The sequence below is a fragment of the Impatiens glandulifera genome, chromosome 8 (assembly GCF_907164915.1).
Source record: "Impatiens glandulifera chromosome 8, dImpGla2.1, whole genome shotgun sequence".
NCBI lineage: Eukaryota > Viridiplantae > Streptophyta > Magnoliopsida > Ericales > Balsaminaceae > Impatiens > Impatiens glandulifera.
The window spans coordinates 9,948,306-9,969,491 of record NC_061869.1 but is presented as its reverse complement, the minus strand read 5'-3'; the positions used below and the strand labels follow the sequence as shown (position 1 = coordinate 9,969,491).

General features: G+C 33.5%; 1 protein-coding gene and 1 pseudogene across 1 annotated transcript; both read left to right on the top strand.

Annotated features, from left to right (window-relative positions):
- The first annotated feature begins 981 nt into the window (after positions 1-981).
- Positions 982-11,034, top strand: LOC124911680 (serine/threonine-protein kinase TIO). Its single transcript, XM_047452190.1, has 22 exons — positions 982-1,324; positions 1,411-1,485; positions 1,568-1,660; positions 1,745-1,819; positions 1,944-2,036; positions 2,529-2,592; positions 2,680-2,764; positions 3,680-3,752; positions 3,833-3,901; positions 4,004-4,084; positions 4,181-4,277; positions 4,364-4,495; positions 4,887-5,025; positions 5,192-5,363; positions 6,233-6,331; positions 6,417-6,923; positions 7,363-8,490; positions 9,040-9,273; positions 9,475-9,618; positions 9,689-9,769; positions 9,870-10,058; positions 10,583-11,034. The coding sequence occupies exons 1-22, from the start codon at positions 1,235-1,237 to the stop codon at positions 10,835-10,837; spliced, it is 3,975 nt and encodes a 1,324-aa protein (XP_047308146.1). The 5' UTR covers positions 982-1,234; the 3' UTR covers positions 10,838-11,034.
- Positions 11,035-13,681: 2,647 nt separating this feature from the next.
- LOC124912468 lies at positions 13,682-15,278 on the top strand (annotated as a pseudogene).
- The last annotated feature ends 5,908 nt before the right edge of the window (positions 15,279-21,186 follow it).

Sequence of the window (21,186 nt, the reverse complement as noted above, 5' to 3'; positions counted from 1 at the left end):
AAAATTAATACAATATCTTAATTTAAAATGGTTGATTATTTTGATATTGTTTCATTGCATAATTATTATAATCATCTCAAATAAAAAAAAATTAATTATAATTATTTCTTTATTTGAATATAATATATATTTAATTTTGGGTTTCATCACATAAAAAAATTAGACTAAATTATTCATAATAAATATTTGTTGTGAATAAACACCTCAATAAAAAGGATGAAATATACTAAGATTTATTGGGAAGAGATGACACAATAAAATAAATGTTTGCCTAAATTGTTCATAATAAAAAATTAATAAATTAATTTTTAAAAGTATTTTTTTTAGGTATTACTATTTATTAACTGTAAATTTTATAATAATAAAATTATTAATATAAATATAACTTGATATTATATTTAAAATTAAATTATATATTTAAAATTGTATAAATATAAAAGTTGAAAAATTAAATATATTTAAAATTATGATAATAATTATATTATATTATACAAAATAATAATAATTTAAATATATATATATATAGATATAAAATATAAATAATTAAATTTAATAATAAATTATAACATTATAAAAATGTTAAATACATAAAATAATAATTAACATAACTAAAAATAATAAACTAACATAGTTTTTTAAAAAATAGAAGGAAATTAATTTGGAAAACTAAAATTAAACAAGTAATTTTCCAATAATAAATATAAAAGACAATAATAAATTTCTAAAATAAAAATAAAAAGAGGAGTACATCTTAATTTAATAAGCTAACAACCATTAACATAACTTTAAATTAATTTAACTTTTATAAATCAAATAATTATAAATATATATAATTAAAATATATATAGTTAATTAATAAATTAAAATATCTTGACTTTTTTTTTTATAAAATTTAAAATTTGAAAAGTTGATAAGTTTTCCCTCTCTTGTTTCTTCTTGGCCGCAACAAAAAGGAAAGACCTACCATTTCTCTCTCTCTCCTATTATCATTTCCATTTTCAAATAAATCTCTCTCCTACAGTTCATATAAATCAGGCTATTTACTCCAGATCCGACGACGGGGAACTAGAAAGAATCATCAAAACGAGGAGATTTCAGGTCTTGTCTCTTGTTCCAGACTTCAAATGTCCGTTGGCGAGAGAGTTATAGTCAAAGATTTCGCTCTAATTGTGATTTTAATCGAAGTGTGCGATTGATTCAAGTACAAACAGCAACCTAATTTCAGTTTTCTGAGATGGGTGTTGAAAATTACCACGTGATTGAGCTCGTTGGTGAAGGATCTTTTGGTAAGGTGTATAAAGGGAGGAGGAAGTTCACTGGACAGGTAGTTTTTCAATTCAATTGATGTTTCGGATCTAGTTGAGTTTATTATTATTAATGGGTTTTAATTGTTTAACATCTTTTCTTCAGACTGTTGCTATGAAGTTTATTCTCAAGCATGGGAAAAGTGAGAAAGACATTCACAATTTAAGACAGGAAATTGAGGTTTTTTTTTTAAAAAAATTTGGAAACCCCGACAATATTGCAGTTTCTTGTTAATGATTGTTGTTATCTAAATTGTTTGCAGATTTTGAGGAAGTTGCAGCATGAAAACATCATTGAAATGCTGGATTCTTTTGAAAGTGCAACCGAATTTTGTGTTGTGACTGAATTTGCTCAAGTATGCACTTTCTAGTTTCATCTCAAGATTGTCTTGCTCAGTGTGAAGTAGAAATAATTTATATATAGTTTTATTCACATACAGGGCGAACTATTTGAAATTCTTGAAGATGATAAATGCCTTCCTGAAGAACAAGTTCAGGCTATTGCAAAGCAGCTGGTATTAATTCTCAAAAGAAATGGTTACTTTATCATGTAAACTGTTTAGTTTCTAATAACAGTGCATCTTTTTTGGGTTTTAGGGTTTTTCTCTTATTTATTCTATTTTGATTCATAACTTTCAGGTTAGAGCACTACATTATCTGCACTCCAACAGAATAATACATCGTGACATGAAGCCACAAAATATTCTCATTGGTGCTGGCTCTGTTGTAAAGGTCCAGCAGTTTATATAGCACAATCTGCTCATTTTAGCTTCATTGAACATGAATATGTATTTAGCCTCTGCTTTCGATCTACTTTGTTTAAAATGCTGTTGAATATGCGAACAATATTCTATTAAGACATTTTGTGTAGATTCTGAAGGTAATTTTACTGATTAATTGCCAAATAAAAAGAAACACATCATTATATTTTCTGCCAGTAGAAACTATTAATATTTTTTATTGTACTTCAATTACTAAATTATTAGTTAATCTATAATAGATCACGAAAACACAGTTTTTGAATTCTGCAAGGGGTATGTATACCCACAATTTATTAAACTAAGTATGAACATGCTTATTTGGCCTTGGTCCAAATACTGCAGCTCTTAACAAGTTGTCTGTCTTATTGTTGGTTTGATGTCCCACATTGGCATGTTCACCTTAAGGTCTTAGTCTTATTGAATAATTTGATGCTAAAAAGGGGTTATTCTTCTGTTTTTGCAGCTTTGTGATTTTGGATTTGCAAGGGCAATGTCTGCCAATACTGTGGTTCTAAGATCAATAAAAGGTATTATTGCATGGACCTCTGAATAATCTATTCTTAATGATTACAAATCATTTATGCTTTCTCATTTTGTGTTTTTTTTCCATTTAGGCACTCCTCTATACATGGCCCCAGAGTTGGTCAGGGAACAACCTTACAATCACACTGCAGATTTGTGGTCACTTGGTGTCATCCTGTAAGTTTTTTATCCTTGATTTCCTTTTGATTTACCTTGCTGTCATATGTCACTAATCACTATATCTGTTCCACCATATAAAATATTCCATAGAAATTTGTTATTTCGAACATATGTAGGAGAGTATGTAGACCACAACATGTATATCCTCCATTATACAATTTGAACAATTGTCTGTCATAATTTAGATAAATGATCAGAAACAGCAGATGTTTGTATTTTGTTAGGTGCTCTTTATACATAGAGGTCATTATGTTGCTTCTCTAAAACATTATTAGTAATAGTATAAATGTTGTAGTAACTAAATCAAACATTATCTATGATCATAGTATTGTTGCTCTATAGAAGGATCATTTTTTCTTCTTGGAACTCATTAACTATTATTATTATTTATTGACTAATTGAATTAGTTTTCTCATAAGTTGTCTATACGAACATTTGAACCCTAAACAACCAACTTTGTTTCATGCTTTAAACTGAAGTATGCCAAGAACTAGTATCACGAGCTATTTGTATTTTTATCATTTGTATATTCTTGGTAAGAAATGCCAATATGCTATGCCATTATGCCATCTTGAAATATGTTAATAATTAAAGGTCGCTGCACTTGTTAATTAAATTTCATACAAATTCTTTACTGCAAAAAAGCTCCTCCTGGAGACATATTATATTAAAGATTTCAGCCTTAACAATTTATTTGACAATCTCTTCTCACAATCACAAGTCCTTGCTCATGTATACTATAACTAGAAACTACCATTGTTGATTGATGGTGGCCCAAAGGATGCCAAACCTATAACTCTTTATCAGAGTCTAAAGTTACGATAACGTTTATCCTGCTAGAATTTTTCCTGCTAGAATTTATTGTTCATAACGTTTGACCAGAAAATTAAGTAGATCATTCATTTATTCCAGGTATGAACTCTTTGTTGGCCAACCACCATTTTATACAAACTCAGTCTATGCTCTCATTCGGCATATCATTAAGGTATGTTACCTGAATGAACAAATACACTGTAAACATAGAAAAATTTCTTCATGCAAGTCAGCCTAGTTTGCATTTCCCAGGATCCAGTTAAATATCCAGATAACATGAGCCATGAATTCAAGAGTTTTCTCAAAGGATTGCTTAATAAGGTATATATATCTTCTAAATTGCATTACGTGATGCTTTTTGGTATCGATATGATCTTCTGTTTCAGCGAGGGTCACCTATTTATTTGGTTTCTCTCTGTGCAGGTACCACAAAATAGATTAACTTGGCCTGCTCTTCTGGAACATCCTTTTGTTAAGGAAACTCCAAAGGAAGTTCAACCTATGGTAGTGTTTATATAATTTCCCTAATATTTTCAGGATCTTTTTATTCCATGAACATATTTTTTACACTGAAAATGTTTTGGGATATAATGTTTTTAGGAAATTCGATGTGCAAGTTCTGTTGCAAAAGATTGCAGCCAGAAGGAAGAAGTAAATCATCACCTGCGAGATGGATTCGGTGGAGCAACTCCTGAGAGTAAGTCATATTCAATTGACTCTGGTGATAAGACTAATAAGACATGGTTCAATTGCTATTCTCACTATTACTGTTGATTCAAATAGGTAAACCCCAATCTATGATGAATTGTGACAAGGTTGGCAATGTAAACATTCAAAGTGATCTACAATCGAACAAACCCACACATATGGAGGATTTCCCAGGATTTAATGTGCCAAGTAATCATGAGCTGTCAGGTAATTCAACACATATCTGAGGAACAATCTACTGATCTTGTTACCATTGTTATTCTTCTCCCTTTCTATTATTTGAGATTGACATTATATTACCAGTGCGTTTCATTTGCCATAAAACTTATAATTTCTTTGTGGTCATTCACTTACTGTCCTGGTTACAATCATGTTACTTTTTTGTATTATTTTTTATCAAAAGAACTGGTTTCTTGGTGTTCTAATAAATGTTTACCCTCTTTTCTTTTTGCAACAGAAGTCTTTATTGATTTGCATGCACATGATTTGCTATATTAAATCTCTGTACCTTGAGAACTCTTATATTGACTTGCTTGTAGTGTACAAGCTGCCGTAGAAAATTACTAGAATTTCCATTTACTGTTCCTTTTCTATTTAGAACACCAGGTTTTAGATAAACTGGAAAACAATTCGCGGACTGTCAAGGGAGCAAAACTAATTGGCCGCGATAATGATGCATTGTCCAGAATCTTGCTACCACTAAAGAACTGCTTAGAAAGATCTCAAACTTCTGGAAGGTAAGTACCATGGAGTAACTAGCCTGTTCTTTGGCAGCAACATCTGAAGCTGCTACGTTACTGCTACATGGTTCCCCTAATTTTCTGGGCATTCCATTTAGCTGGAAACTGCCTTTTAACCATTTGATATGCTCAGCTACATTTTTATTCATTAATAATTGTTCAGGGATCAAGAGATGCAGAGTGTGGCACAATGCCTACAAATTCTTTCAAACCTGGTAGCAACTGGTTCCATTGATTCTCGGGGAATTCTTGACGAAGTACTACAAGTACTTTTCAGCTTTATTGCGGACTTAATAAAACAAGGGGGTTCTGATGGAAATGATATAATAGCAAAGGTAATCCATTCTAGTTTGGATCAATCTTTTCTGTTGCTGTCAGTTTAAACCCTTTTAGTAGTAGTATAATCACATTTTTGCAAAACATGAACAAAAAAGACTTTGCAATATGGGTTATATAATGCCTTACAGTAATGGTCAAATGTATTTTGGAAATAGTTTATAAGTGTGAGGTTATAAGTTATAGTCACCATTTGAGTATTTCTTGGGCTTGATCATGGTGTCCTAGTTGTTTTGGCCAATATGCTTATAGTTCAAAGTTACTAAACTCAAAATTTAATCTAGTAAGATTTTGCTGAAACACAAGGTTTTGAGATGAATTAAGCATAAAACATGACAATGCTAAGTGTTATTTATAATGAAATATTTTCAAATAAGTTCACATATAAATTTACAAGTTTTATGACATAGCCAATTTATATTTCTCTACTTTTTTTCTTTTCTTAAGGATTGGTACTTATTGTAACACTGAAACTGTTCCTTTTTAACAACAGCAATAATATATCAGTAGTGAATAGTTCGTAATTATTGTTTGGTAATTAATTAGTAACTATTGTAAAATTACTTATAACTAGAAAATGAAAAACAAATCCAGTATAAAGAATATTTTGTAAGAGAAAAGCTACAAGAGGCAAGACACTAGTTGTAATGAACAATTTTTGAAAATCAAGACTGAACAATCTTTTCTTTTAAAATCGTAGCTTATATCTAACAATGGACTGATAAGGATGATTTACTTGTAAGTTATTCTGTAAATTAGTATACAGAGTTGCAACTATCTTTAAGTGCAAATTATACCTGTTTTGTTTATATCTATTGCAATCTGCATTGCATTTGTGGAAGCTGAAACAGTTTGATTTTGTATGCAGAGTTTCTTAATCATAAGAAATCTACAAGACCATTATTCTGGCCCAGTTGGGAACCAGTATTTCACACATTGGGTTGCTCTGATAGAATTATATTTGCAGGTCCGTTATTTATCTTCTGGTCTAGTTGCTTCTTTTGGAGTCATTTACAGGTTTCCTGTAGGTCTTATATTCTTTCTTTTTCTAGGTTCAAACTGTTGATGATTCTTCTGGAAAAGTTCTGTATGAGTCCAGTGCTTGTGTTGCAGTTTTTCTATCTCATGTAGCTCAGGGTCTTAAAGCTCAAACCGTGAATGAAACTCTAAAACAAATATTACATCATGCTAAAGCATCTGATGTTGGAGACCTTTTGTGCAAGTGTCTGTCAACTTCAGGCTCACATCTGATATCAGGCTCTTCACATTTGATACGTGCTGTTTCTGAAGCTTGTAGGGCCCTTTGTTCACTAATGGAAGCATTTGAAGTTCTTTCCATGCACAACAACCCTCGTGTGTTTCCATTACATTCCTTCCGTAGCCATAACTTGCAGCGACTTGAGATTAAGGACCGTGATCAAAGTTCATTTGCTGGCACAGAACTGGAAAGAATTATTGATGCTGTAACAAATGCGTTCCTCAGATCTAAACCCATACAGGTTGCTATTTACTACTGCTTGCGTCAGCGTCTTGAGGCTAGCATATCTTCATGTACCCAGGTACATGTTCTTTCTTTGTCCTTTGTTTGATGTAGGGTTATTTTGATTTAATCCAAATAACCCGTTATCCCTTCATCGATCAAATTATCTAAGATATTGGTTATAGTGGAATTGGGTATCCATTTCCAAATTCTTTGTTTGTTTGATAACTTAATAAAAGAGTTGGAATTGGTCCAAAGGGATTGGTTTGTATACAAATTTTTAAAGTTTCAATTAAATCCTTTCCACTTTGTAATAGTTCTAGTAGTAGTGGAGACTCATAGTTTAGTGATAGAGCCCAAAAACTGTTTTTGGATATAACTGCAAACTGAACTTGGTCAGTTTCTTTAGTGCTCGTGAAATCATTTTCTGTACCATTAAGCACTATTTTATCTTTTGTTGCAACCTTTTTTTTTTATTGAGTTTTATTAAAAGGTAATCAAGTTTAACTATCTACCAGATGTTGTTGAGATTATGCTTGCGAAGTGGATTTGTCTCCAATGCTCTCTGTGGCATACCCAGTTCTTTACCACTTACAACAATTGTTAGTGGAGGAGGAGACGGTACAATCATTTCAGAAGTCTTCTCCATACTATCATTATGCGCCTCCTCAAATAAGGATTTACCAACAGAAGCCAATGGCGCCAAATACAAATTTTCTAATACCCCTTTCCTGGTTTTGCATTCATGCCTTTTACTAGCTACTGTTGCCCAATCTTTAAAGTCATCTGGAAGGAGGTCTTCTTTCTTCATGCTTACAACTTCATCTAAAAAGCAGCAATCTAGACTCTCTGTCCTAGCTCATTATTTTGTTTCTGACGAAAAGACACGAACATCTTTTCTAACTCATTGTGCTTCTGCCATGTTAGCTTTTTCTTCCATCATCTCCCTTGAAAATGGTGTTACTAATGACTCTTCCGTCTCCGAAATAGCTGCGCCTTTGATCCCTCGAACTGCTACTTTATGTGACCACCTCAAGATTCATCCTAGTGCTGAAAATGGAGCATTATCTCTTTGGCATGGTATAAAAGATGGGTGTGTTGGCTTAATAGAGGCTAAATTAAAGTGGGGAGGTCCATTAGCTGTTCAGCAATTGTGTGCAAGTGGTATTCCTCAGCTTTTGATTGATATGTTGTCAAACAATCCCCTCACAGGTTCTTCGCAAAAGATTGACTCATCAGAGATCCATAGTGGTCTATCACCAGTAGGGGTTGTATGGACGGTTATTGCATCCTGTCAATGTCTTTCAGGTGGAACTTCAACATTTCGACAAATGTTGATTAAAAGTGAAAATATCAAATTCATATCAGATTTGATATCTGATCCACACCTTAAGCTCTTAAAAGGCTGGACTGGTCCTGAAGGTGGGAAGGATGGGATCAGAGATATAGTTAATGCAGTTATAGATCTTCTTGCATTTCCTTTCGTGGCTGTACAGAGTGCACCAGGCTTGCCATCTGCTACTGCTTCAGTCAACAGTGGGATCCTTCTGAATATGGGTTCTGGTGGGAGAATTTGTTTGGAAGATAAGGATATGGTTAAAGCAATTGAAGCAAGCATGGGAAAGTATATTCAGATCCTTTTGGAGGTTAGATCATGATATCCTCTTTTGATCAGTTTTTCAGTCTTGTTTTAATACATGCAGTTTACAATGTCATATCCTTCTAGAAAGTGTTTGAGTTCATGAAGGGCTTTCAGGGATTTGGTTACTATCATAATTTTCAAATATCAAAATTTAATAGAATATGTGCTTACTGCTGGCTATGTTTGGTTTGGGCAGAATAGGAATTTGGACGTCCAATTCTAAACCCTTGTGTTTGATGATTTAGAATAAAGAATTGGAGTTATAAATGATGGTGAATGTATATGACTTTTTATGTTTCAACTCTATCATTCTTGCTTTGGAATTTGTAAAGCATGAAAATACAAAACCCACAAAGAACAGCAACATAAAAACTCAAAGTAATCTGAAACAATCTAGCCCAGCTCCATATCCTTCGTTAATCATCCCTAAATTTCACAAAAAGATTGTAGTCTTTTTTTAAAAAAAAATTGTTGTTAAAAAGACAGACTTGTATTAATAAGCTAAGTCACAGAAACATTGTAGTTTCTTATTTTTCTAGTATTGATATTGTAGGTGGGAATTCCTGGTATTATTCTTCATTGCATGGAATACATGGAATTAAAGGATGTAGCAAGGCCGGTTGCCTTTCTCGCTAAAATGACAGGACATCGGCCTCTGGCAATACAACTTTTGAGAAAGGGCTTGTTGGATCCAGAAAGATTGAAGAGGCTGCTCAATAGCTCAAGTCCAAGAGAGGTCATAATGGATATTCTCATGATAGTTTCTGACCTAGCTAGAATGGATAAGGTCTCACTCACTCTATCCTAATAATTCTATTTTTTTTAGTTTTCGACATCTTTAGACTTTATAACTAATGATGCAGTTGATTATTTTACCTATTGCTTTTATCAATGTTAGTTTTATGACAGGTTCTTTGGCTGAATGTTTCACCACAGTTCATGCGACTTTGAGTTATCTGTGGAATAATGAAAATTTTCTTTTATACAGGTATTCTATGAGTACATCGATAGAGCTAATATATTGGAGTCCTTAAAAGATTTTCTTACCAATGAAGATCCAAACATCCGTGCAAAAGCATGCAGTGCTGTTGGTAATATGTGCAGGCATAGTTCTTACTTTTACAGTGCATTGGTAAGTATTTTGAAAAGATCTTAAGAAATTTCAATTAAAATTGAGCTAATTCTCACATTTTGTACTCTAGGCGGAACATCGGATCATTAGTCTTATGGTTGATCTTTGTGCCGACTCTGACAAACGTACACGGAAATTTGCTTGTTTTGCTGTAAGATCAACTTCTTTTGATTATATGTGAAGAATGTGGCTATTTTTCTTAAGAATTTAATAAAGCATTAAAGAATTGCCACTCCCCTTTTGTTATATAGATTGGAAATGCTGCTTATCATAATGACTTATTGTATGATGAGCTAAGGAGATGTATCCCTCAACTTGCCAAGTTGCTAAGAACTGAAGAGGAGGATAAAACAAAGTCAAATGCAGCTGGTGCTTTAAGTAATCTTGTCCGAAACTCAAATAAGCTTTCTGAAGACGTAGTCTCCAAAGGAGCCATAAAGGTAAATTGAATTGGTTAGCCCAGTAATCTTCTTCTTAATGGCCATGTTTTTGAAAGCACTTTTTGTTTCTATATCTTTTCCAAAAATAGAAACATAAATAAATTTCTGAATAACAGATTTCTCATGCTTGAAAAAAACATAGAATTGTGATTCTATAACAGATTTATCTAGAAAGTAAATAATGCTGTATTTGGATGAGGTGAATTGGACTTAGAAATTTAATTCTATAAGAATTGGGATTGTTTTACAGTTCAATTCTCATGTTTAAAAAAAATATAGAATTGTGATTCTTTTATCTATTACTTAAAGAATTCAAACTAAAAAAATTTGAATTCCATAAGAATTCAAATTCTAAATTTAAGTCCTTAAACAAACAACATAATTGCCTCCTCCAATTCCAATGCCAATTCACCTCTGAACAAACACACCCTTTAAGTGTTTCCTCTATCATGTTTGTTTGAAAACATCACTTTAGTTATATTCAATTTGTGTTTGATTATTGAAACTGATGGATTTTCCTTCAGGCATTGCTTCAACTGGTGGCCGAGTGTTCAGGGGCAGCATTAAATCCAGCTAGAAAGGACGCCATAACCGAGTCACCAATCAAGATTGCACTTTTCTCATTGGGTAAAATGTGTGCCCATGCACCATGCAGAGAATTTCTACGATCATCGGAAATGTTTCCAGTCATAGGAAGACTACGTCAATCCCCAGAACCATCAATCGCCAATTATGCTACTGCCATTTTAAGCAAAATTTCTGGAGGAGGAGGAACTTGAAGTAACATCCAAAAGTTGCATACTTAAGTAATTTGAGGGAGGCTGTAGTTTGTAAGTGTAGGTATGTGTGTTTTCTGTATATGGAAAATGAGTAACACTTGAAAAATTCATGTGATGATAATGTGAAAACTATTGTTGGGAACTTTATAAAAGAAAAGGAACAGCATTTCAATATAAGATGCTGCTGCTTATTTTCTTCATCTTTTTCTAATAACTAAACCGATCAATTGAATTGTTTAATGTTTTATAAAACCGTTGATTCTAAATTTGATCGGTTCAATTTATATCGGTTTGATTCGATTGATTTTCCATACACTCTTATTTAAAAGTTATTGTTTCTAGGAAATGTACATTGATCTTAATTAGTCTATATATCTTTATTTTTTAAAATAAATCATATATTTTATTCTTTATTTTGATTTCTATGTTTGAATTTTTTCGAGAATTATATATATAATATATATTTAAATTTAAGAAAAGTGAGTGAATTTTTAATTTGTAATATAGGCACTAATTTAACAAAAGATAATTGGATTTTCAAAAATTATATATATATATATATTTTTATAATATATATATATATATGGGAAATCTAACAATTGAGAAAATGGTAAGACTCACGAAAATATGGTTTTCTTTTTTTTGGAGGATAGGGCCAGCTTACTTTATCAATAAAGTCATTGTCGTATTTAACTAAAAACGGGGCTCGATGTCATTATGTTAATAAAAAATGGCTCAGTGGTATGTTAACGAGGTATGTTAACGAATTATTTCACCACAGAAACAAGACTTCATAAGTTTAGAGATTTGCGAATGAAAAAAAATGGGTATATATATATATATCAATTATGTGTGAAAGAGAGAAAGGATAAGAAGAAAAATTATACTATTTTATTTTTAAAAAAAGAAAGTGTTTATAATTTTTAAACAAGTATTAAAAGTATAAAACTTAGTAAGATTTTTTTTCTCCTTAATTTATCAGTTATTACTACTCTAATATTTACACTAATTTTTATTTTCTCAAAAAGAGAAAATGTTTAATAATTTAAATAATTAATATATAGTAATAAAACTCATAAAAACAGTATTTTATATTAAATTAAAAATAAGTTAATATGACTAAATTTAGAATATTTTAAATTAGAAAATTTTCACTTGAATTATCTTATTCTGTGAAATAAATAATTATGTTATGTTTCTTATAAATAAATAAATATATGAAAATAAAATTACAATTATCTCAGTAAATATATTATAAAACTAAATTAAAATACATATGTTAAAATAGGCTCAATATTAAGATAACTCATTTCTAACATTCTTTCAAAATCTATACAATATATACTTTCCAAAATCTATTTCATGACATAACAAAAACATTATTATTGTAAGATTAAAAATTAAAGTTAATTGACAAGTGATTTTAAGAGATAAAAATTAAGAGAACTAAGGCTTTACTGTAATATTATATTTTTTCAAATAAAATAAAATAAGTTAAAATATTGGTTAATGAGTTCATTCCTTTTTAAAAAAATAATATAATTCACATGTATACATTTTCTCTCCCATAATTATAATTATAATTATAATTATAATTATAATTATAAGGTTATATATATTTTTTATTTTATAATTATATTAGAATTTTTTTATAATTAAAATAATAATAATTTTTTAATTTATTTATTAAAAGAAATTATTTCAATTATTTAAATAATATCAAAAAATATTTAAAATAAAATTTTAATAATAATGAATAATAATATAATCATTTTTATATAATTAATTTTAAATATTATATATTAATAATAAAATTACAATAAATTAATTAAAATATAAAAACTTAAAAATAAAATAACAATTTTATATAAAAATATATTAGAAAAATTAAATATAAAATATTTTTATAAAAATTATTATTAAAATATTATAACATATTATCATATATGTTATTAAATAAAAAAATTTATTTAATTTATTTAATTAAGTAATAATATATAATATTTTAAAGACTTTATCTTATATTAATTTTTTTATTATTATATAAAAAAGTTACCCGATAACTATAATTTTATAATGGATAGAGATGCTTTTACATTATAATAAAAGAAAATAATAATAATGAATTAAAGTTGTTGTTTATTATGAAAGGAAATATTACAATAATTCTTATATATATTTCTTTTCCTTTTTTATTATTGCAAGGGATTATGTGAATCATCTTCCTTAAATATTGGATATTAAATTAAAATATCAACAAAAATAAACTTTGTTTTTTGGCTTAAACTTAAATCAAACATTCATTTTGATATTTTATTTGGATTCGGTTCATTTTAGTTCTTTTAACTTTTAAAATTAACTCAAATTCTTTTTTTCAGTCACAAAATATATATTTTTATACTTTTACAAGGTATTTTTTAAAAATATTAGCACAATTAAAACATACAATTAATAAGAATATAATTTACCATCTTTGATTTATTAAATAAAATACTTTTGTAGTCACAATTTTATAATATCTTATTATAAATTATTTACTCAAATAAATAAATAAATAATTTTTTTGTAGTTTAAGTAAATAAAAAGAGCTTGAATCATGAGTAAAAGAAATGAAAAAAATAAAAAATATATTGTCTAATTAAATATAATTTTATTACAATTTTCAAGAAATTAAATTAAGGGCTTATTCCATGACTTTTAAAATATGAAAAGCTTATTTGATCCTTATATATAAGTTAAGGGATTTATTTGCTATTCTTCTTCAAGATTTTTTACCATAAGAGTAAGAAATGATTTCGCCATTGATGATATAAATAAACCTTCTTCACATCATCATCATCGTCATCTATAATAAAACATGAAGAAATTAACTTACTTGTTCTTCCTCATTCTCTCACTACTCTCTCTCTCATCAGCTTCCCTTCACGATACATTTCTTCAATGCTTAACGAACAAAAAACTTCCCAATGCCTCATCCATCGTCTTCTCCGCTCAGAATCCATCATTCACAAAAATCCTCCATGATTACGTCAGAAACCGACGTTACGAACGTCCGACGACATCAAAGCCGTCAATCATCGTCACCCCACGAACGGAAACCGAAGTCCAGGCCGCCGTCGTTTGCGTGAAAACAATCGGAAACATCCAGCTCAAGATCCGAAGCGGCGGTCATGACTACGATGGTCTATCGTATGTCTCCAGCGGCAGCATCCCCTTCATCGTTCTTGATATGTTCAATCTCAGATCGATAACAGTAAACGCCACCGCAAAAACCGCCTGGGCTCAGGTAGGTGCGACAACGGGAGAATTGTATTACAAGATAGGAGAAAACCCTGGTCTGGGTTTTCCGGCGGGGGTTTGTACCACGTTGGGCGTCGGAGGACATATTAGCGGCGGAGGGTACGGAAACATGTTGAGGAAATACGGGTTGTCGGTCGACAATGTGGTGGACGCAAAGATTGTGAACGCGAATGGAAGTATTCTCGACAGGGCAGCCATGGGTGAAGAGCTATTTTGGGCGATTAGAGGCGGCGGCGGAGGTAGTTTCGGCGTTTTACTAGGTTATAAGCTCAGTTTAGTGACGGTTCCGACCGTCGTAACTTATTTCCGCGTTGAAAAAACACTTGAACAGAACGCCACAGATGTCGTTTACAAATGGCAACTAATCGCTCCAAAAATCGATAATAATTTATTCATTCGACTCCTCCTTCAACCGGTTGTATCGAATAACCCTAAAATATTACCGACGGTTAAAGCATCATTCGTCGCTTTATATTTAGGAAACGCCGAGAATCTTGTAACCTTAATGACATCAAAATTCCCGGAATTAGGTTTGAAAAAATCAGACTGTATAGAAATGAGTTGGCTCCAATCCGTTCTTCAATGGATGGAAATGAATATCAATTTGCCCAACCAACTTCTGAATAGGATACCGAAATCAATTGATTTCTTGAAACGGAAATCGGATTACGTTCAAAAACCGATTCCAAAGGCGGGACTGGAATTGCTTTGGAAGAAGATGATGAAATTGGAGAAAATAGGTTTGGCTTTCAATCCATATGGTGGGAAGATGGATGAGATAAAGGAATGGGCGACTCCATTTCCTCATCGGGCTGGGAATTTGTTTAAGATTCAGTATTCTTCGAATTGGAAGGATGAAGGAGTTGATATAGAAGAGATGAATGTGAATAATACGAGGGAATTGTATAGATTCATGACTCCTTATGTTTCGAGCAACCCTAGATCTTCGTTTTTGAATTATAGGGATATTGATATTGGGACTAATTCATTTGGGAAGAACAGCTATAATGAAGGGAAAGTTTATGGGTATAAGTATTTTGGGAAGAAGAATTTTGATCGATTGGTGAAGGTGAAGATGGCGGTTGATCCTACTAATCTTTTTAGGAATGAACAGAGTATTCCAACTTTGTAAAGAAGATGATGAAGTTGTAATTTATGTTCAATTAATAATCCTTTCAATGAAGAAGTTTACATTGAAAAATAATAAACTATGTATATCCTGATTTATGTGTTTTTTCATGGTTTGGTTTTAGGGTTGTTTCACCTCCGAGCACAAAAAAGTTGAGTCTATTAAACTAATTCTCGATGGACATATTGACATGTAAGTTTATAAATGAGTGATGAATTAGATTTAAAAAATGTAACGTTAAAAATCGACCCACTCTATAAAGATGTTTTCGTTACTCGATAGACGCGCTCCATAACTCACATTTCTCTCGAGTGAGATGAGAAATCAAAATCGAATGTTAGACTAGAGTGCATCTAAAAATATAGTAGATGCCACAAACATTTAAGTCCATTTCAAAGTTGCTTAATCAGATAGATATGGATTAAACGCACTTAGAGAGAAAAATATTCTCTGGAGATTTTTTTCTCACATCGGGCACGACCGGCACATCAACGCCGCCGGAGCTTTTGACGTCGGAATGATCTCAAATTTCTCCAGTAGGTGTCTCTTTCCCCCCTACAATCTGACCGAATGAATTTCAATTTGAACGGAGGAATTGGGAGAAATCACGATTATAGTTTCTAGATCGGATATTTAGGTCGTTTTCGGCACGATCGGCACAATCGGCACGATCGGCACGTTCGGCACGATCGGCACGAACAACACAAACGACACGGATTCTTGCCGCAACCGCGCTTCTACATTGGAAGTCAGCCGCCATCCTCCAGCACCTTCGATCGGTTGTCGTGCGCCCTCTGGAACGTGTTCTGTTGTGCAAGGAACGGTCGCGGTCATCTTCTCTTACCGTTTACCGGAACATTTCGTCAAACCCCCTTCTGCAGAGACTTGACGTCAAATAGGCGTCGGTCGCCCTCCTCTTCTCACTTTTCGTTTACAGGTTAGTTCGGACCTCGGTCGGGACATCAAACCACAGGTCTCCATTGAACTTCTTTATCGCCGTTTGAATCAAGTGTTCGGTCTGGAGGAAGCTTTCGTAGCTACAGACTGTTCCAAAATTGCTTAAACCCTTTCTTGTTTGAGCAATTATTTTCAAGCCCCTGTTCCGGTGCGATTGGTTTCCAATCGTGCTGTTTGCGCCCACCCTTTGCTGCAGAATTCCAACCTCTGTGGCTCCTTTGAAGATTAGGCAGTCTGCGCTTGATCTTTCCAATGACTGGTACGCGCCCGTCCAGTGTAGTTACTCGGGCAAGGGGCGTCCTTCAAGTCCGCCCTGATGATCCTAAGAAGGTGCTGAAGGGGCCGTCGACAAGCAACAAGGCTAGGTCTGATAGACGAACTCGCAAATCTCTTAACAATCCCAGGAAGCAGAAGCCAGAAATCATGGATGAAGTCCTAAACAACGGAGAAGATGCGCCTATTGATTCTATGCCAAATACATCATCGGGTATGAGTTCTTTTCCACATGCTGATGAATTACATGAGAATAGTTCTATTGGGGATTCATACTGTAACAATATGCATGTTCATAATAGAAATGATAGGATTGAATTGATAGGAAAAGACAGTACTGCATATAGAAATGATAGGACTTTAATTCCAGAAAATTCTGTTGTTACTGGACTTGCTGCACAGAATGGACCGTTAGAGTCTCTGGTTGGTACCCTAGACCTGACCGGTCATTCTGTTGGGAAATTGGATTTGAAATCTTGTCTTGTTAAAATTGATGATAATCGGGTCGCTTGTGCTGAAAATTCAGTCCCAATGTTGGAGATAATCTGTCAAAAAGGCTCTAAGATAATGCAGGAAAATGACATAAATTGTACAGGTTTATTGGGTCCTATTAAAAACTCAAAATTGGGGTCTGTTTCTGAATCGGGTGAAAACATTATGCTGAGATTTATGTCTGTTTTAAATGATCTTACTGAAGTTGGTACTGGTGTTCCTATTGAGGTAAGTATGAATAAGACTGTTGATCGAGAATTAATAGGTTCAAAGAATATTACAAGGTCGGGGTCAGTTTCAGAAGCAGGAAAACATGACAGTTTGGGTAATTCAGGTGCAGAGAAAGATCAGAAAACAAATTTTACCGGTCCTACTAAAGAGGATGCTAAACTGGGCAAAATAGATCATTTTAAAATTGCCTCTACAGGGTTGGAGATATCAGCTGCTCAGAGTCCATTAGGTCCAAAGAAGGATATAATTTCAGAGTCTTGTTCTACAATGAGAAATCTTGCAAATCTAAAAGTCTCGGGTTCCATTAATGATTAGAATGCTAAGTCTACCTGTCCTGCTAAGGATCAAATGGAAAGTCAGATATCCAGACTATGTACTAGGCTTGAAAAAGGTTGGACAGAAGACACTAAATGCGCCCAGAATTTTGAAACTGAGGCTAAAATTGCAGGATCTTCTAAACAGCCTGCACATCTAGCTGAAACTATTAAAGGACATAGTCTAACAGAATCTGGAAACACTGAAAAAATTGGATCTGAGTTAGAGCTATTAATGGAAATAAATTCAGCTAAATTAGAAAAGCCTAATAATACAGATATAAAGGATGATGAACTGAACTTGATTGGTATAGCCAATGGTGAAAGCTTGACTGGAAATTATATTGATTCGTTGATTGATGACATCATGAATGACAATCTGGGTCTGGGTATGGATCTCATGGAAGCTACAAATAAGTTGGGTCAGAATTTAAGTCAGGGTATAAGAGGTGAAGAATGTATGAAACTAGAAGAATTAGCCAACGGTTATCGCTTGGCCGGGTCTGATGAGGGGTTAGCCAACGGTTTTCGCTTGGCCGGGTCTAATATGGGGTTAGCCAACGGTTTTCGCTTGGCTGAGTCTGAAAAAGATAATTTGGTTGCAAAAAAGTTGGGTCTAACAAGGGTGGATAACATGAATATTCAAGTCATTGATCCTGAACACGCCGGTCCTGGATACACTAAAACTACTCATGGCATTGATCATATCTCTTCAAATGCCGGTCCTAGCTCTTCAAACGTCGGTCATAGCTCTTCAAATGCTGGTCCTAGCTCTTCTAATGCCAGTCCTAGATCTTCTAATGTCAGTCCTAACTCTTCTAATGCCGGTCCTATCTCTTTAAATGCCGGTCCTGACATCACATATCCACCTTCTACCGGTCCTAATCGCCAAGATAATAAATCTACTAACAAAGCTATGAGCCACCGGTCGAATCAAAAGAACCAAAGCATAGATGTTGATTTGGAATCAGACGATAGCACTGACTATGATGAAACAATAATATGCGACCTCGAATATCATAAATCCATGAAGAAGATATCGGCAACAAAGATCAAACCAAAAGCAAAGAGGCATAATTCTTCCAAAACAAGTGCTGAAATTGAAAAGATCGATCAAGAAACTAGATCGAATAATTCTAAAACAGCTAAGAAGGGTAAGAATGAATCGAAAATCAAAGAAAGGAAAAACATGAAGGCAAATAACTCAAGTTCTAAGAAGAATGCTGAAGTAAATCCCAAGGAAACTGTGACACCCGAGACTAACCCTGAGATATTGAACTTGGGTGCGTTTTCTCCACTTGTTAATCTGGATCCTGAAATGCCAATTGATAGTATTCAAAAGAGGAAAACTGATACACAAGAGAAGAGCACTAAAGGGGATATTCTAAAGAAGATCGGAACAATTGAAGGCAACGGTTTTGTGGGAAATATAAGGGTTAGATGGGCCGAAAAGAACAAACAAGTCAGGAAAGATAGCATCCCTGAAATAGTCACCTCCTCAGCTCCTCCTACTACTGCAATTCCTGGCAAAGAAAATAATCAGGCTGATAACAAGGATCTTACTGCTGGTCCAACGTGGTCAATGAGGAAAAACGAAATAGCAAATTTGGCAGGACTGAGAAACCAGATGAAGAAGCTATTTTTCCAAATTAATAAACAAGAGATTACGATGCCCCAAGAAAGAAATGATCAGTTGAATGCTCAGTTCAAAACTCACTATCTAAAGAATTGGAATCTCTTCAACAAAAACCAATATGATGAAGTGATCAAGTGGACGGTTGACGCCATGAAGGAAATTTCGAAATGTAATAAAACAAAGGTGTACACTATCATGAGCAACCCAAATAAAACTTGGCAAGAAGGAAAGGTGTGGAATGGAAATGCCATGAGCGATCCAGAAAAGGGAAAATTCCAGATAGACACCTTATTCCCAAAGGTAATTACACTTGATCATCCTCACCGATTTGAGCTCCCACCCGAAATTGAAGAAAAATGTGTCAAGGCATGGGAGTTTGTCATAGTTGGTCATTTTATGGGCAACATGAAAGCACCATTTGCTGAGGTTAAAAGAACGTTGATGGGTCAGTGGGAATCCTTTGGTCTAGAGAGGATCACAATCAATGATCACGGATTCTACTTTCTATCCTTCAGGAATGGAAGCGAAATAAAGTCGATCATAGAGAGCGAATATACTTTTATCAGGGGAAAAAGATTCAAGTTGTACAAGTGGAGCGAGGAACTTAATATTAATCATAGACTGCCTGAACTTAAACAAATCTGGGTAAATCTCAAGAATGTTCCACCACACATGTGCAACCCGATGGGCCTGGCCTATATTTCAAGCATTATAGGCAAACCACTTATGTTTGACCCAGCAATGGAAGGTTATGAGCGTGCATCTGTGGCCAGAGTTAGTGTCGAAATCCATCCAAGTAGCTCTCTTCCAATCAAGCTTGAACTTAAAGATAGACTGAGAAATTTATTTAACATTGGAGTACAATACGAATGGAAACCAAATCGATGTATATGGTGTAGCACTTTCACACACGCTACGAATAAATGTCCAGTCAATAATAATATAAAATCGAAGGCCAATAACAACACTCAAGTAAGCGATATCAATGACTCTAACCAGGCTCAGGTTGAGAGAAATGTGAACATGTCTGAACTTAACAGCAATGAACGCACTAAGGATGATAAGATGGGCAACCAAAAGCAAGAACAGATAAGGGTAAGGAAGAAGATAGGAAAAAGAATGAAGTGGGTAAGGGTACAAGCTGGCCCTACTAACGTTGATCATATTGGTCATGTTCAGGGCACCGGTCCTAGGGATTCTGTTTTCTCAAGAATAGGTCCTATTCAAAATGTCAGTCCTGGTCAGGGTATCGGTCCTGATAAAGCTGGACATAGACACACCGGTCCTAGAGTTTCTCATAAAGCTACTGTTCCTAGCCATATTGACCATATTAAGTCTGGTCTTGGACTTGTTGATCATGAAACTACTCAAGCTACCGGACTTGCTACTACAGGTCCTGATGAAAAATGTGCAACCATTGCTGATCCCGGCTATATTGGTCCTAATACTGGCACAAGTCCTATTATTGTGGATGATACTATTGTTGGTCCTAACTCCACTGATCCCAATACTGATCAAAGAACTGGTCTTGATGTAACTACATGTCCTAGTTCCAAAGTTTCTGAAATTCAAAGATCTATGGGACGGGGAATACTTGGCCCATATGAAACAAGCAAAATTGGATCTGAAGGCACTCCAATAGGTCGTGAGTCTACTCTTCACAGTTTTAAGAATGCAAGCAGGAACCTAAAAAACAATGTCATCAAAGTTCGAAATGACCTGACCCTTGGGCTCAGAGCCACCTTTCAAGATGATGAACAGGAGAATCTTGGAATAAGTAATAAAGAAGCTCTTGAAAATGGACTGGGAAATCTTGGCTTTTGTGAAATCAAAAGATCAAGTGCAGAAGAAGACAATTTGGTCTTGAATAAGGCAGTGAGCCTTAATTCTGAAGTAGGGCGAATAAAAACCGATAACAAACATGAATCTAGTAGTGAAGAGGTTCAAAGTCAGAAAAGATCTACTAAAGTAGAACAAGATGAAAATCGAAGACAAAGCAGAAAGATCCTGAATCCAG

Excerpts from the sequence above, each read along its gene's own strand:
- LOC124911680 (XM_047452190.1), top strand. The coding sequence starts at position 1,235 with ATGGGTGTTGAAAATTACCACGTGATTGAGCTCGTTGGTGAAGGATCT. Across the intron at positions 2,037-2,528 it reads GTGCTGGCTCTGTTGTAAAG|CTTTGTGATTTTGGATTTGC; the intron begins GTCCAGCAGTTT and ends CTGTTTTTGCAG. Across the intron at positions 3,753-3,832 it reads TCATTCGGCATATCATTAAG|GATCCAGTTAAATATCCAGA; the intron begins GTATGTTACCTG and ends TGCATTTCCCAG.